The sequence below is a fragment of the Macaca thibetana genome, chromosome 1, assembly GCF_024542745.1.
Source record: "Macaca thibetana thibetana isolate TM-01 chromosome 1, ASM2454274v1, whole genome shotgun sequence".
In the NCBI taxonomy this organism is placed as follows: domain Eukaryota; kingdom Metazoa; phylum Chordata; class Mammalia; order Primates; family Cercopithecidae; genus Macaca; species Macaca thibetana.
The window spans coordinates 27,663,961-27,678,887 of record NC_065578.1 but is presented as its reverse complement, the minus strand read 5'-3'; the positions used below and the strand labels follow the sequence as shown (position 1 = coordinate 27,678,887).

Below are 14,927 nucleotides of genomic sequence, written 5' to 3'. Positions count from 1 at the left end.
TCTTTTTTTGATAGGGTCTCATTCTGTTGCCCAGGCTAGAATGCAGTGGTGTGATCATAGTTCACTGCAGCCTTAACCTCCCTGGCTCAAGCAATCCTCCACCTCAGCCTCTTCAGTAGCTGGGACTACAGGAATACGCCACCATATCTGGCTAATTTTTGTATTTTTTTATAGAGACAGGGTCTTCCTATTTGGCCTAGGCTGGCCTTGAACTCCTGGACTCAAGTCAAACTCCTGCCTCTGCCTCCCAAAATGCTGGGATTACAAGCATGAGCCACTGCGCCAATCTCCTATCTGTCTTTTAATAAGTAGCCTCTAGGATGCTTTTCTTTCCCTCCCAGTCCCTTCAGTATAACCACTTACTTCCTGCTTTATGACCCAGCTGTACTTTGGGTTTTGTCATAACACCTATCACACTTAATGTATGCTTATTTATCTGTCTGTCTCCCATTGAGCACAGGCTAAGAGGTCCCCGAGTGCATAGATTATGGCTTATTCATTTATGCAATGTTGTATGCCCAGCATGTAGTTGACTGACTGGAACATGGCAAAGTACCCCATAAATGGCTATTCAGGGGATGAGGATTTTGATAAACATGAGAAACCACTGCTTCAAATAAGATTGGTAAACTCATCCTAAATTGACCACTGTGTGAAAAATCTCTTAAAAGAATACATTCTCATGTATGAATAATGTCTTTTTTTTTTTTTTTTTGAGACAGAATCTCGCTCTGTCGCCCAAGCTGGTAGGGCAGTAGTACAATCTCAGCTCACTGCAACCTCCACCTCCCGAGTTCACACAATTCTCCTCCCTTAGCCTCCCGAGCAGCTGGGATTACAGGCGTGTGCCACCACATCTGACTAATTTTTGTATTTTTAGTAGAGACAGGGTTTCACCATGTTGGCCAGGCTGGTCTCGAACTCCTGACCTCAGGTGATCTGACCGCCTTGGCTTCCCAAAGTGTAGGGATTACAGGTGTGAGCCACCACACCTGGCCTTTTTTTGTTTTGTTTTTTTGACACATGGTCTTACTCTGTTGCCCAGGTTAGAGTGCAGTGGCATGATCACAGCTCACTGCAGCCTCAATCTCCTAGGCTCAAGTGATCATCCTAGCTCAGCCTCCTGAGTAGCTGTAATTACAGGTGTGAGCCACCATGCCTAGCTAATTTTTAAATTTTTTGTTGAGACAGGGTCTCGCTGTGTCGCCCATTCTGGTTTTGAACTCCTGGGCTCAAATGATCCTTGGCCTAGCACCTTGGCCTCCTAAAGTGCTAGGATTACAGGCATGAGCCACTGCACCCAGTCAAGTAATTTCTTTTTTTTTTTTTTTGAGACGGAGTCTCCATCCGCCGCCCAGGCTGGAGTGCAGTGGCCAGATCTCGGCTCACTGCAAGCTCCGCCTCCCGGGTTCACGCCATTCTCCTGCCTCAGCCTCCTGAGTAGCTGGGACTACAGGCACCCGCCACCTCGCCCGGCTAGTTTTTTGTATTTTTTAGTAGAGATGGGGTTTCACCGTGTTAGCCAGGATGGTCTCGATCTCCTGACCTCGTGATCCACCCATCTCGGCCTCCCAAAGTGCTGGGATTACAGGCGTGAGCCACCGCGCCCGGCCTGGCCAAGTAATTTCAGCAACCAGTAAATTGTACTTAAGGGTGGCAAGTAGGAGGCAGTCTATATTTTTACAAGCAAACAAGATTTCCCTTTTTTTGTTTGTTTCTTTTTTTTGAGACGGAGTCTCACTTTGTCGTCCAAGCTGGAGTGCAATGGCACAATCTCAGCTCACTGCAACTTCCGCTTCCTGGGTTCAAGCAATTCTCCTGCCTCAGCCTCCTGAGTAGCTGGGATTACAGATGCGTGCCAACACCCAGCTAATTTTTACATTTTTTAGTACAGACAGGGTTTCACCATGTTGGTCATGCTGGTCTCAAACTCCTGACCTCATGATTCACCCACCTCGGCCTCCCAAAGTGCTGGGATTACAGGTGTGAGCCACTACAACTGGCCGTAAACAAGGTTTTTATCAGGGAAAAATTATCTAAGCTCACTCAGGATAGTGATGGATTGAGCTTAATTCTCTATATCTACTATAGCCATAGTTAAAAGTCATGAAATACGTTCAAAACGTTAAGGCATCGTAAGATACTGACATTCCCTATGAATCATCATCATGTTTACTAGAGCTTAAAAGGTAAGTCTACATTATTGTATTCTTTCTTTTTTGAGACAGAGTCTTACTCTCTCACCTACTGCTGGAGTACAGTGGCACTATCTCAGCTAAATCCCATCTCTTCTAAAAATACAAAAATTGGTCAGGCACGGTGGCAGGAGCCTATAGTCCCAGCTACTAGGGAGTCTGAGGCAGGAGAATTGCTTGAACCTGGGAGGCGGAGGTTGCAGTGAGCTGAGATCCCACCACTACACTCTAGCCTGGGCGATACAGAGAGACTCCATCTCAAAAAAAAAAAAAAAAAAAACAAAAAACCTCCTTTTTAAATCTTCTCTTTTTCCAATACCTTCATAATACATTGTATTGTAGTAGGTGCTAGACTCAGCTTGATAATTTCCCCTCCATGGGGGCTCAGAGAATTTATGGTCGTTGCCTTGCCTGAAGTCCTCTGACTCTAGCTACACTGTCTGTTGGTAGACACATAAGGAGCCTCTGTGAATAGTGCAGATAAATAAGATGAGGCAATCGGGGCAAAAAAGCAAGACTCCTATCTCTACAAAAAATAAAAAAGTCAACATTTGAACTCTGAAGTAAATCATGCTTTCATGGTTATGCTGAAGAATCATAACTGTGCAAGAGTGGGATTGGAACTGGAATTTTTATTTATTTAATCAAAGTTCCAGGACACATGTGCAGAACGTGCAGGTTACATGGATATACGTGTGCCATGGTGGTTTGCTGCACCTATTGACTCATCCTCTAGGTTCCCTCCCCTCGCCCCTTCACCCCGCAACAGGCCCCAGTGTGTGTTGTTCCCCTCTGTGTGTCCATGTGTTCTCATTGTTTAACTCCCATTTATGAGTGAGAATATGCAGTGTTTGCTTTTCTGTTCCTGTGTTGGTTTGGTGAGGATGATGGCATCCAGCTCCATCCATGTAGGCCTGGAATTCTTTTTTTTTTTTTTTTTTTTGAGACGGAGTCTCGCTCTGTTGCCCAGGCTGGAGTGCAGTGGCCGGATCTCAGCTCACAGCAAGCTCCGCCTCCCGGGTTTATGCCATTCTCCTCCCTCAGCCTCCCGAGTAGCTGGGACTACAGGCGCCCGCCACCTCACCTGGCTAGTTTTTTGTATTTTTTAGTAGAGACGGGGTTTCACCGTGTTAGCCAGGATGGTCTCGATCTCCTGACATCGTGATCCACCCGTCTCGGCCTCCTGAAGTGCTGGGATTACAGGCTTGAGCCACCGCACCCGGCCAGGCCTGGAATTCTTAAATTGAGTATGTGCCGAAATGATAATGTGCTGGGTATATTGTGTTAAATAAAATATGTTATGAAAATAAAAAAAAAAAAAGAACAAAAGAAAAATCAGCCAGGTGCAGTGGCATGTGCCTATATTCCCAGCTATTCAGGAGGCTAAAGTGGGAGGATCTTTTGAGACCAGGAATTCGAGGTTGCAGTGAGCTATGATCACACCACTGCCTTCCAGCCTGGGTCACAGAGTAAGACTCTGTCTCAACAAAAATAACAATAAAATAAAATGAGGGCGCCATGTAACCTACCCTCAAGGAGCTCAAGGTGGAGAAGAGAAGCAGACATAAGGAAACATGTAACTGTTGGTAATAAGTACTAAAATGACAAATACAGCACGCAATACAGTATATTATACAGATGAAAACTGAGCCAGCTCTGATTGATGTTAAATGTTCCATTGTGCTAAGCAACCATAAAGTTGTAATTTCCCCACCCTTGAAACTTCCCAAAATACTTCAGAATACCCAAATCTCTAGCCACTTACCCTTGTTGCACAGGCTGTAACTGCAAGATCACTTGAGTTTTAGTGTCTTCAGGATTCTCCCCTTCATTTCCTTCAGTGGGTACCACAACCACATCCCCCACTGGGACACTCACTTCTGCATTAGCCATCTTTCACATGAAGTCAGATAGCTGGGACTGCTGTCAGGAATGAGAAGCACCAATAACTTAATCCGGTTTGAAAAGAGGTTAATAGGCTGGGCATGGTGGCTCACACCAGTAATCCCAGCACTTTGGGAGGTCGAGGCAGGTGGATTGCCTGAGGTTGGGAGTTCAAGACCAGCCTGACTAACATGGAGAAACCTGTCTCCACTAAAAATACAAAATTAACTGGGCGTGGTGGCGCATATCTGTAATCCCATCTACTCGGGAAGCTGAGGCAAGAGAATTGCTTGAACCCAGGAGGCAGAGGTTGCAGTAAGCTGAGATTATGCCATTGCACTCCAGCCTGGGCAACAAGAGTGAAATTCCCTCTCAAAAAACAGAAAGGAAGAAAGGAAGAGAGGGGAGGGGAGGGCAGGGGAGGGGAGGGCAAGGGAGGGGAGGGGAGGGGAGGGGGAAAAGAAAAGAAGTCAACCGGCCGGGCGCAGTGGCTCAAGCCTGTAATCCCAGCACTTTGGGAGGCCGAGACGGGTGGATCACGAGGTCACAAGATCAAGACCATCCTGGCTAACACGGTGAAACCCCATCTCTACTAAAAAAAAGACAAAAAAAACTAGCCGGGCGAGGTGGCGGGCGCCTGTAGTCCCAGCTACTCAGGAGGCTGAGGCAGGAGAATGGCGTGAACCCAGGAGGCGGAGCTTGCAGTGAGCTGAGATCCGGCCACTGCACTCCAGCCTGGGCGACAGAGCGAGACTCCGCCTCAAAAAAAAAAAAAAGAAAAGAAGTCAACCATATGAAAAGAATGCCAAGATAATGCCTAGAGCACCCTAGAGATCATGGGTCTCTAAAAAGGATGGGAACTATGAGATGGGCTATCACAGGCTCCGATCCTTCCAGAAACGCCTGAACAGTCACTTGCTAGTATAGGTTTTCTTAGTATGTGTGACTCATTCCATGGTGTTCTGCAGCAAGCTCTAACAGCTCCTGAGAACCAATTGTGCATACATATCTCTTCCAACTTTGAGTTTAGTGACACTAAGTTAACAGCTTGAAATCAGCAATGCTGGGCGTAAACAGACCCAAAATTGACAAGCACTACAAATCAGAGTATTTTGTTTTTCTAGAGAGCTGGTTTGCAGCATATTACCAGTTCACACCAAACAGTAAGCTCTTGAAAATTAGGAATCACATCTACTTTCTGTGCAAACAGCCATTTTGCCTCAAGTTCTCTGTCTTTTAAAATACTTAGTATCTGTGGAGGGAGTAAGTGAACTGAGCTGCATGGGAACAGGAAGATGACTTACATCATGTAGTTGCTTAATAAATGCTGAATTCACTTGTATGACCTCTAGGACTTTTTTTTTTTCAGCCAAGGTCTCACTCTGTCGCCCAGACTGGAGTGCAGTGGCACGATCTCGGCTCACTGCAACGTCTGCCTCCCAGGCTCAAGTGATTCTCCTGCCTCACCCTCCCCAAGTAGCTTGGATTATAGGTGTGCACCACTACCACTCAGCTAATTTTCGTATTTTTAGTATAGACAGGGTTTCACCATGTTGGCCAGGCTGGTCTTGAACTCCTGACCTCAAATGATCCACCTGTCTCGGCCTCCCAAAGTGCTGGATTCCAGGTGTGAGCCACCGAGCCTGGCCCCTCTAGGACTTTTCAATACCTCTTTGCCTCAGACTGAATGGAGAGGTAATCTTGCCCAGTATCTCCCTTGCAGAGTTACTGAGAAAACCAGCCTCCAGCACCATGTGCTCCTTGACTCTAAAGTTACTCCAAGCATTGTCCCAATCTTAATGAAAACTCAGAGGACCCCAAGATATTCTGCAGTTATTAGTCTTCACGGTTGAAAAGAGTCACTTAAGAGAGTATAGGTGCTGGGCACGGTGGCTCAGGCCTGTAATCCAGCACTTTGGGAGGCCTAGGCAGGGGGATCACCAGGTCAGGAGATCCAGACCATCCTGGCTAACACAGGGAAACCCTGTCTCTACTAAAAACACAAAAAAATTGCCGGGCGCGGTGGCTCACGCCTGTAATCCCAGCACTTTGGGAGGCCAAGACGGGCGGATCACGAGGTCAGAAGATCGAGACCATCCTGGCTAACATGGTGAAACCCCGTCTCTACTAAAAATACAAAAAATTAGCTGGGTATGATGGCGGGCGCCTGTAGTCCCAGCTACTCGGGAGGCTGAGGCAGGAGAATGGCGTGAACCCGGGAGGCGGAGCTTGCAGTGAGCCGAGATGGCACCACTGCACTCCAGCCTGGGCGACAGAGCCAGACTCTGTCTCAAAAAACAAAAACAAAAAATAAGCCGGGCGCGGTGGCGGGTGCCTGTGGTCCCAGCTGCTAGGGAGGCTGAGGCAGGAGAATGGTGTGAATCCGGGAGGCAGAGCTTGCAGAGAGCCAAGATCGCGCCACTGCAGTCCAACCTGTGCGACGGAGCAAGACTCTGTCTCAAAAAAAAAAAAAAAAAAAAAAAGAGAGAGTATAGGTAAGAGCACTGTATTTATTTTAATATGTGAGTGTGTAAAGATGACTATGACTGTGCCTGAACAGAGTAGGCACACAATGGATGCAAGTTTGAGTACAAAACGTGTAGTCAGGGCCAGGCATGGTGGTTCACGCCTGTAATCCCAGCAGTTTTGGAGGCCAAGGAGGGTGGATCGCCTGAGGTCAGGAGTTTGAGACCAGCCTGACCAACATGGAGAAACCCTGTCTCTACTAAAAATACAAAAAATTAGCCGGGCGTGGTGTTAGATGCCTGTAATCCTAGCTACTCCGGAGGCTGAGGCAGGAGAATCGCTTGAACCCGGGAGGCAAAGGTTGCGGTGAGCTGAGATCATGCCATTGCACTCCCCCGCTGGGCAACAAGAGCAAAACTCCATCTCAAAAAAAAAAAGTATAGTCAGGTCTAATCCACATCTCACCTCTCCCACAGCACTTGTTTGCCTATAACACACATACTTAAGCATGGCACTCAGATTTTCTCTCACTGGCCCAAAAATACTCTTCTGATCTTATCTGCAACTATCACACCCCAATAATCTTAAGTCCTAGCCATACCAGCCACCTAATGTACTCTGAGCATATCATAATGTACCTTTATATTTCTTTGCCTTTTATTCCTTAAGCCTGAAATGGCTTTAATGCCTTTCTCCCTCATCTTCTCCCTTCAAAGTCCAGTTCAAAGCTCACTTCTCCACAGTCACTGCCAAACCATTTTCTTTTTTTTGAGACGCAGTCTCGCTCCGTCACCCAGACTGGAGTGCTGTGGCATGATCTTGGCTCACTGCAACCTCCACCTCCCAGGTTCAAGCAATTCTTTTTCCCTTTCTTTTTGGCTAGTCCCTTGTAACCATTTTGTGATTTACTTGAAACATCACTTCCTTGGGAAGGCCTTCTGTGAATTCCTTCACTAGGTTTGAGTTTGTGTTCTTGATCTCTCAGAACCTGCAGTACCCCTGTCACAACCATCATCTCACTTTGTTGGCTTTTCCTCCCCAGTCTGTGCATCCTGGGAAAGCAAGGATTGCTTTTTTTTTTTTTTTTCCAGATACAGTTTCACTCTTGTTGCCCAGGCTAGAGCGCAAAGGCATAATCTCAGCTCACTACAACCTCCGCCTTCCAGGTTCAAGCAATTCTCCTGCCTCAGCCTCCTGAGTAGCTGGGATTACAGGCATGCAGCACCACGCCCAGCAATTTTTGTATTTTTAGTAGAGACGGGGTTTCTCCATGTTGGTCAGATTGGTCTCGAACTCCCAACCTTGGGTGATCCGCCCGCCTTGGCCTCCCAAAGTGCTGGGATTATAAGCATGAGCCACCATGCCTGGCCAAGAATTCCAAGGATTGCTTTTCTTTCTTTCTTTTTTTTTTTTTTTTTTAAGATGGTGTCTTGCTCTGTTCCTCAGGCTGGAGTGCAGTGGCGTGATCTCAGCTTACTGCCACCTCCCTGTCCTAGGTTCAAGCGATTCTCCTGCCTCTGCCTCCCAAGTAGCTGGGACTATAGGCACGCACCACCATGCCCAGCTAATTTTTGTATTTTTAATAGAGACAGGGTTTCACCATATTGGCCAGGACGGTCTCGATCTCTTGACCTCGTGATCCACTCACCTCAGCCTCCCAAAGTGCTAGTATTACAGGTATGAGCCACTGTGCCTGGACAGGATTGTTTTTCTTTTTTTTTTTTTTTTTTTTTTTGAGATGGAGTCTCGCTCTGTTGCCCAGGCTGGAGTGCAGTGGCCGGATCTCAGCTCACTGCAAGCTCCGCCTCCCGGGTTCACGCCATTCTCCTGCCTCAGCCTCCCGAGTAGCTGGGACTACAGGCGCTCGCCACCTTGCCCGGCTAGTTTTTTGTATTTTTTTAGAGACGGGGTTTCACCGTGTTAGCCAGGATGGTCTTGATCTCCTGACCTCGTGATCCGCCCATCTCGGCCTCCCAAAGTGCTGGGATTACAGGCTTGAGCCACCGTGCCCGGCCAGGATTGCTTTTCTTATTCAGCAATTCCCCCAAGGCTACCACAGTGCCCAGGACAGGAGTTTAATAAATGGTTTTCAAATATCGGACTTATATTTTATCTACAAAACTGCTTATCTGAACCTTTGTAAACCTGAGCACACAGCAGGTATGCAATACATTTTTGTCCAATTAGTGACTCGCCTTACCCAAAAAGACTTCTGGAATTTTCTTTTTTATTATTTTTATATTTATTTATTTAAAGATAGAGACAGGATCTCACTATGTCCAGGTTCGTCTTGAACTCCTGGCTTCAAGTGATCATCCCGCCTCAGCCTCCCAAAGTGTTGTGATTATAAGTGTGAGCCATCTGGCCAGGTGGGGTAGCTCACGCCTGTAATCCCAGTACTTTGTGAGGCCGAGGCGGGCGGATCACCTGAGGTCGGGAGTTGGAGGTCAGCCTGACCAACATGGAGAAACCCCATCTCTACTAAAAATACAAAAAATTAGCCAGGCGTGGTGGCGCATTCCTATAATCCCAGCTACTTGGGAGTCTCAGGCAGGAGAATTGCTTGAACCTGGGAGGCAGAGGTTGTGGTGGGTGAGCCGAGATAGTGCCAGTGGACTCCAGCCTGGACAACAAGAGTGAAACTTCGTCTCAAAAAAAAAAAGTATGAGCCATCATGCCTGGCCACTTCTAGAACTTTCTACCGTCCTATCTGGGGGGGATATAAATTTACTTAGGCAGCTAGGCTAAGCTATACAGCTTATAGCTCATCATTATGGCCAGTTCAACAAATATTATATTGAGTCTTTACCTCACATCAGCTAGAGTTAGTTTCCTTAGATATGAGGAGCAACAATACCTGCTCTTGAGGAACTACAGAAGGAAAAGAGATACATGACACTACTGGATATTGCAGGGGAAAAGTTAACTGCAAGATATTACAATACAGAATATGAACTTCTACAATTTGAAAGCTTAAAATTAGAAAGGGGCCAGGCACAGTGGCTTACACCTGTAATCCCAGTACTTTGGGAGACCAAGACCGGTGGATCACTTGAGGTCAGGAGTTCAAGACCACCTTGGCCAACATGGTGAAACCCCATCTCTACTAAAAATAGAAAAATTAGCAGAGCATGGTGATGGGCGCCTGTAATCCCAGCTACTCAGGAGGCTGAGGGAGGAGAATTCATTGAACCCAGGAGGCGGAGGTTGCAGTGAGCCAAGATGGCACCACTGCACTCCAGCCTGGGCGACAGAGCGAAACTCCATCCCAAAAAAAAAAAAAAAAGGCCAGGTGTGGTGGCTCATGTCTGTGATCCCAGCACTTTGGGAGGTCGAGGTGGGCGGATCACGAGATCAAGAGATCGAGACCATCCTGGCCAACATGGTGAAACCCTGTCTCTACTAAAAATACAAAAATTAGCCAGGCATAATCAGCCAGAGGCTGAGGCAGAAGAATCGCTTGAACTCGAGAGGCAGAGGTTGCAGTGAGCCAAGGTCGCGCCACTGTACTCCAGCCTGGTGACAGAGCGAGACTCCATCTCAAAAAAAAAAACTAGAAAAGGGCCAGGCACGGTGGCTGATGCCTAGCACTTTGGGAGGCTGAGGTGGGTGGATTGCCTGAGCTCAGGAGTTCAAGACCAACCTGGGCAACATGGTAAGACTCTGTCTCTACTAAAAGTACAAAAAATTAACCAGGTGTGGTAGCGTGTACCTGTAGTCCCAGCTACTCGGGAGGCACAGGTTGCAGTGAGCCAAGATCATGCCACTGCACTCCAGCCTAGGTGACAGAGCAAGAGTCTGTCTCAAAATAAAATTATATAAAACTAGAAAAGAGCTGGGCGCAGGGGCTCACGCCTGTAATCCCAGCACTTTGGGAGGCCAAGGCGGGTGGATCATGAGGTCAAGAGATCGAGATCTTCCTGGCTAACATGGTGAAACCCTGTCTCTACTCAAAGTATAAAAAATTAGCTGGGCGTGGTGGCAGGCCACTGTAGTCCCAGCTACTCGGGAGGCTGAGGCAGGAGAACGGCAAACCCAGGAGGTAGAGCTTGCAGTGAGCCGTGATCGTGCCACTGCACTCTAGCCTGGGCGACACAGCGAGAATCTGTCTCTAAAAAAAAAAAAGAAAACTAGAAAAGAAAATCACGGGTCTCCTCTTTCAGCTTTGGAGCCCCCTTCCCTCTGTCTCTGTATAGGCGAGCTTATTCCTTTCTTCTCCCTTCTTTCTTTCTTTCTTCTTCTTTTTTTTAGATGAAGTCTTGCTCTTGTACCCCAGGCTGGAGTGCAATGGTGTGATCTCAGCTCACTGCAACCTCTGCCTCCCAGGTTCAAGCAATTATCCTGCCTCAGGCTCCTGAGTAGCTGGGATTACAGGCACCTGCCACCACGCCCGACTAAATTTTGTATTTGTAGTAGAGACGGGGTTTCACCATGTTGGCCAGGCTGGTCACAAACTCCTGACCTCAGGTGATCCACCCGCCTCGGCCTCCCAAAGTACTGGGATTACAGGTGTGAGCCACTGTGCCCGGCCTCTTCTCCCTTCTTTCTTGCCTATTAAACTCTCCGCTCCTTAAAACCAAACCAAACTAAAAAATAATAAAAATCAATGAACTGGTTCAGCTGGCTAACAACAGTAGAACCAAAACAATTAAGACCGTTGAGTCTAGAAAAGGCCAAAAAGGAATGTGATGAAGCATACAAATGCCATCTAATCCTAGAATAATTGAACCAATAAATATCTTCAAAATTTGAACCATAAAAATACAGGCGGAATTAAAAGAATCAGCTAACCTTTATTGAGCTAGCACTCATTGTCAAGCATCATGCTATAACACATTTAATTTAAAAGATGTAATACTTTAGCAGGTAGCAAACTTATAGAATTCATTATTCCAAAAATGTGCTTTAAATTTTCAAAAATTACAGATTATGAGCCAGGTGCAGTGGCTCACGCCTATAATCTCAGCACTTTGGGAGGCCGAGGCAGGCGGATCACGAGGTCAGGAAATCGAGACCATCCTGGCTAACATGGTGAAACCCCGTCTCTACCGAAAAAAATACAAAAAATTAGCCGGGTGTGGGGGTGGGCACCTGTAGTCCCAGCTGAGATCGCACCACTGCAGTCCAACCTCGAAAAATCGAGACTTTGTCTCAAAAAAAAAAAAAATTAAGATTATACATCCCTTATTTGAAATGCTTGAGACCAGGAGTGCCTCAAATTTCAGATTTTTTTTTAATTTTGGCATATTTACATACACATAATGTGACACCTGGGGGATGGGACACAAGTCTAAACACAAAATTCAAAATTCAATTATGTTTCATATACACCTTAAACACATAGCCTGATGGCAATTTTTTTTTTTTTTTTTTTTTTTGAGACAAAGTCTCGATTTTTCGCCCAGGCTGAAGTGCAGTGGCGCAATTTCGGCTCACTGCAACCTCCGCCTTCAGGGTTCAAGTGATTCTCCTGCCTCAGCCTCCAGAATAGCTGAGATTACAGGCACCCGCCACCACACCCAGCTAATTTTTTTGTATTTTTAGTAGAGTCGGGGTTTCACTATCTTGGCCAGGCTGGACTTGAACTCCACCTACCTCAGCCTCCCAAAGTGCTGGGATTACAGGTGTGAACCACGGCGCCCGGCCGCTTGATCGCAATTTTATACAATATTTTTCTGTTTGTTTTTTTTTTTAGAAGGAGTCTCACTCTGTCGCCCAGGTTGGAGTGCAGTGGCGCGATCTCGGCTCACTGCAAGCTCCGCCTCCCGGGTTCACGCCATTCTCCTGCCTCAGCCTCCCGAGTAGCTGGGACCACAGGCGCCCGCCACCACGCCCGGCTAATTTTTTGTATTTTTTAAGTAGAGACGGGGTTTCACCGTGTTAGCCAGGATGGTCTCGATCTCCTGACCTCGTGATCCACCCGTCTCGGCCTCCCAAAGTGCTGGGATTACAGGCTTGAGCCACTGCGCCCGGCTTATACAATATTTTTCATAATTTTTTGCATGAAACAGAGCCTGCATTAACTACTAATCTGTGGGATTTTTTCACTTATGGCATCATGTTGGCTCAAAAAGTTTCAGATTTTGGAGATTTGGGGTTTCAGATTTTCAGATTAGGGATACTCAATCTGTAATACCTTAGGCAAAAAAATGGGTTACTGGATGGTTAAAGAAGCAGATTTAAAAGGATGTCTCTAACTTCAACTTTCTACCCTAAAGTAAGTCCCCTCTACAACATTCTGAATAGGTGGTTGACTAACTTCTTAATATCTTCCTCAATAGGAACTCACATTTTACCCTTTACCCACACCATATATTAGCACCCAAGAGGAATGTTCTGGCTTCTTCTCTAGCCTTCTCAGAGTTTATCAGAGAGGATAATTATAATCATCCACAATACATCTCTCAATGTCAGTCTAAGTCATGGGTCTGATTCACCATGGCAATTCTGACCTTCTTCAGAGAAGCAAGTTTGGGTTGAGTATCACTCATTACCCTAAATACCATATTCCTTGCAGGTAACCCGAAACCAGCTCTAAATGCAAGGTCATCTCTAAGCTAAGGGTAAATGGAAAAGTAGCTCTTGTTTACAGCAACAAAAAATCCTGAGGCAAGATCAGTGAGTTGATCCTTTGAGTATTTCATGGAAGGGGCTTTAGAGTATTCATTGTGAAATCACACAACTCTCTCTGGAATTCTTTTTTCTTTTTCTTTTTTTAAATTTAAACTTACTTTTATTTTATTTTATTTTGAGACAGAGTCTCACTCTGTCGCCCAGGCTGGAATGCAGATCTCGGCTCACTGCAACTTCTGCCTCCTGGGTTCAAGCGATTCTTGCGCCTCAGCCTTCTGACTAGCAGCTGGGATGACATGTGCACAACACCATGCTCGACTTTTTGTATTTTTAATGGAGACGGGGTTTCACCATGTTGGCTGGGCTGGTGTCAGAACTCCTGGCCTCAAGTGATCTGCCCGCGCCTGTCTCCCAAGGTGCTGGGATTACAGGAGGGAGCCACCCTGGCCGGCCTCTATCTGGAATTCTAAGTGAACACATGTAAAGGAAATATGTCAAATGTACGTTAAATGCTTAAGAACTCACTATTCTGGGCCAGGCGTGGTGGCTCACACCTGTAATCCTAGCACTTTGGGAGGCCGAGGCGGGCGGATCACCTGAGGTCGGAAGTTGGAGGCCAGCCTGACCAACATGGAGAAACCCTGTCTCTACTAAAAATACAAAATCAGCCAGGCGTGGTGGCTCATGCCTGTAATCCCAGCTACTTGGGAGGCTAAGGCAGGAGAATCGCTTGAACCCGGGAGGCGGAGGTTGCGGTGAACCAAGATTGCGCCATTGCACTCCAGTCTGGGCAAGGAGAGCGAAACTCTGTCTCAAACAAACAAACAAAAAATTAACTATTCTGGCTGGGCACAGTGGCCCACGCCTGTAAACCCAGCACTTTGGGAAGACGAGGCAGCCAGATCATCTGAAGTTGGGAGTTAGAGACCAGCCTGACACACATGGAGAAACCCCGTCTCTACTAAAAATACAAAATTAGCCAGGCATGGTGGCCCATGTCTGTAATCCCAGCTACTTGGGAGGCTGAGGTAGGAGAATTGCTTGAGCCCGAGAGGCGGAGGTTGCAGGTGAGCTGAGATTGTGCCTTTGCACTCCAGCCTGGGGGACAGAGAGAGACTCCGTCTCAAAAAATAATAATAACTATTCTGTAGTTTTTTGGTTTTTTGTTTTGTTTTGTCTTGTTTTTTGAGACAGGGTCACCCTCTGTCACCTAGGCCAGAGTGGAGTGTTTCTGGCTCACTGCAGCCCCGACCTCAGAGCCTCAAGTGATCCTCCCACCTCAGCCTCTGGAGTAGCTGCCACTATAGGTACCAAGCACCAACCCTGCTAATTTCTGTTTTCCTTTTTTTCATTAACTCTTTTTTTTTTTTTTTTTTCCAGACAGAGTCTCGCTCTGTTGCCCAGGCTGGAGCACAGTGGCAGGGTCTTGGCTCACTGCAACCTCCGCCTCCCGGGTTCAGCAATTATCTGCCTCAGCCTCCTGAGTAGCTGGGATTACAGGTGCCGCCACCACGCCTGGCTAATTTTTTCTATTTTTAGTAGAGACAGGGTTTCACTATGTTGGTCAGGCTGGTCTTGAACTCCTGACCTCGTGATCCACCTGCCTCAGCCTCCCAAAGTGCTGGGACAGGCGTGAGAGAGCATGCCTGGCCTAATTTCTTTACTTCTTTGTAGACATGAGGTCTTGCTATGTTGCCTAGCCTGGTGTCAAACTCCTGGGCTCAAGCAATCCTCTCACCTCAGCCTCCCAAAGTGCTGAGATTAAAGACCTGAGCCACTGTGCCCAGCCTGTAGTTATTTTCAAAGACA

General features: G+C 46.9%; 2 protein-coding genes across 3 annotated transcripts in view; one reads left to right on the top strand and one right to left on the bottom strand.

The window, feature by feature from the left end:
- The window catches only part of LOC126958026 (dnaJ homolog subfamily C member 8), a 614,804-nt gene that overhangs the window by 89,660 nt on the left and 510,217 nt on the right, over positions 1–14,927 (top strand). The gene's annotated exons all lie outside the window — the stretch shown is intronic.
- The window catches only part of GMEB1 (glucocorticoid modulatory element binding protein 1), a 47,782-nt gene that overhangs the window by 29,607 nt on the left and 3,248 nt on the right, over positions 1–14,927 (bottom strand). For both annotated transcript variants that reach the window (XM_050795090.1, XM_050795083.1), the window contains exon 2: positions 3,961–4,118. In XM_050795090.1, the coding sequence (XP_050651047.1) occupies positions 3,961–4,088 (128 nt within the window). In that variant the 5' untranslated portion in view covers positions 4,089–4,118. The remainder of the gene's footprint in view (positions 1–3,960; positions 4,119–14,927) is intronic.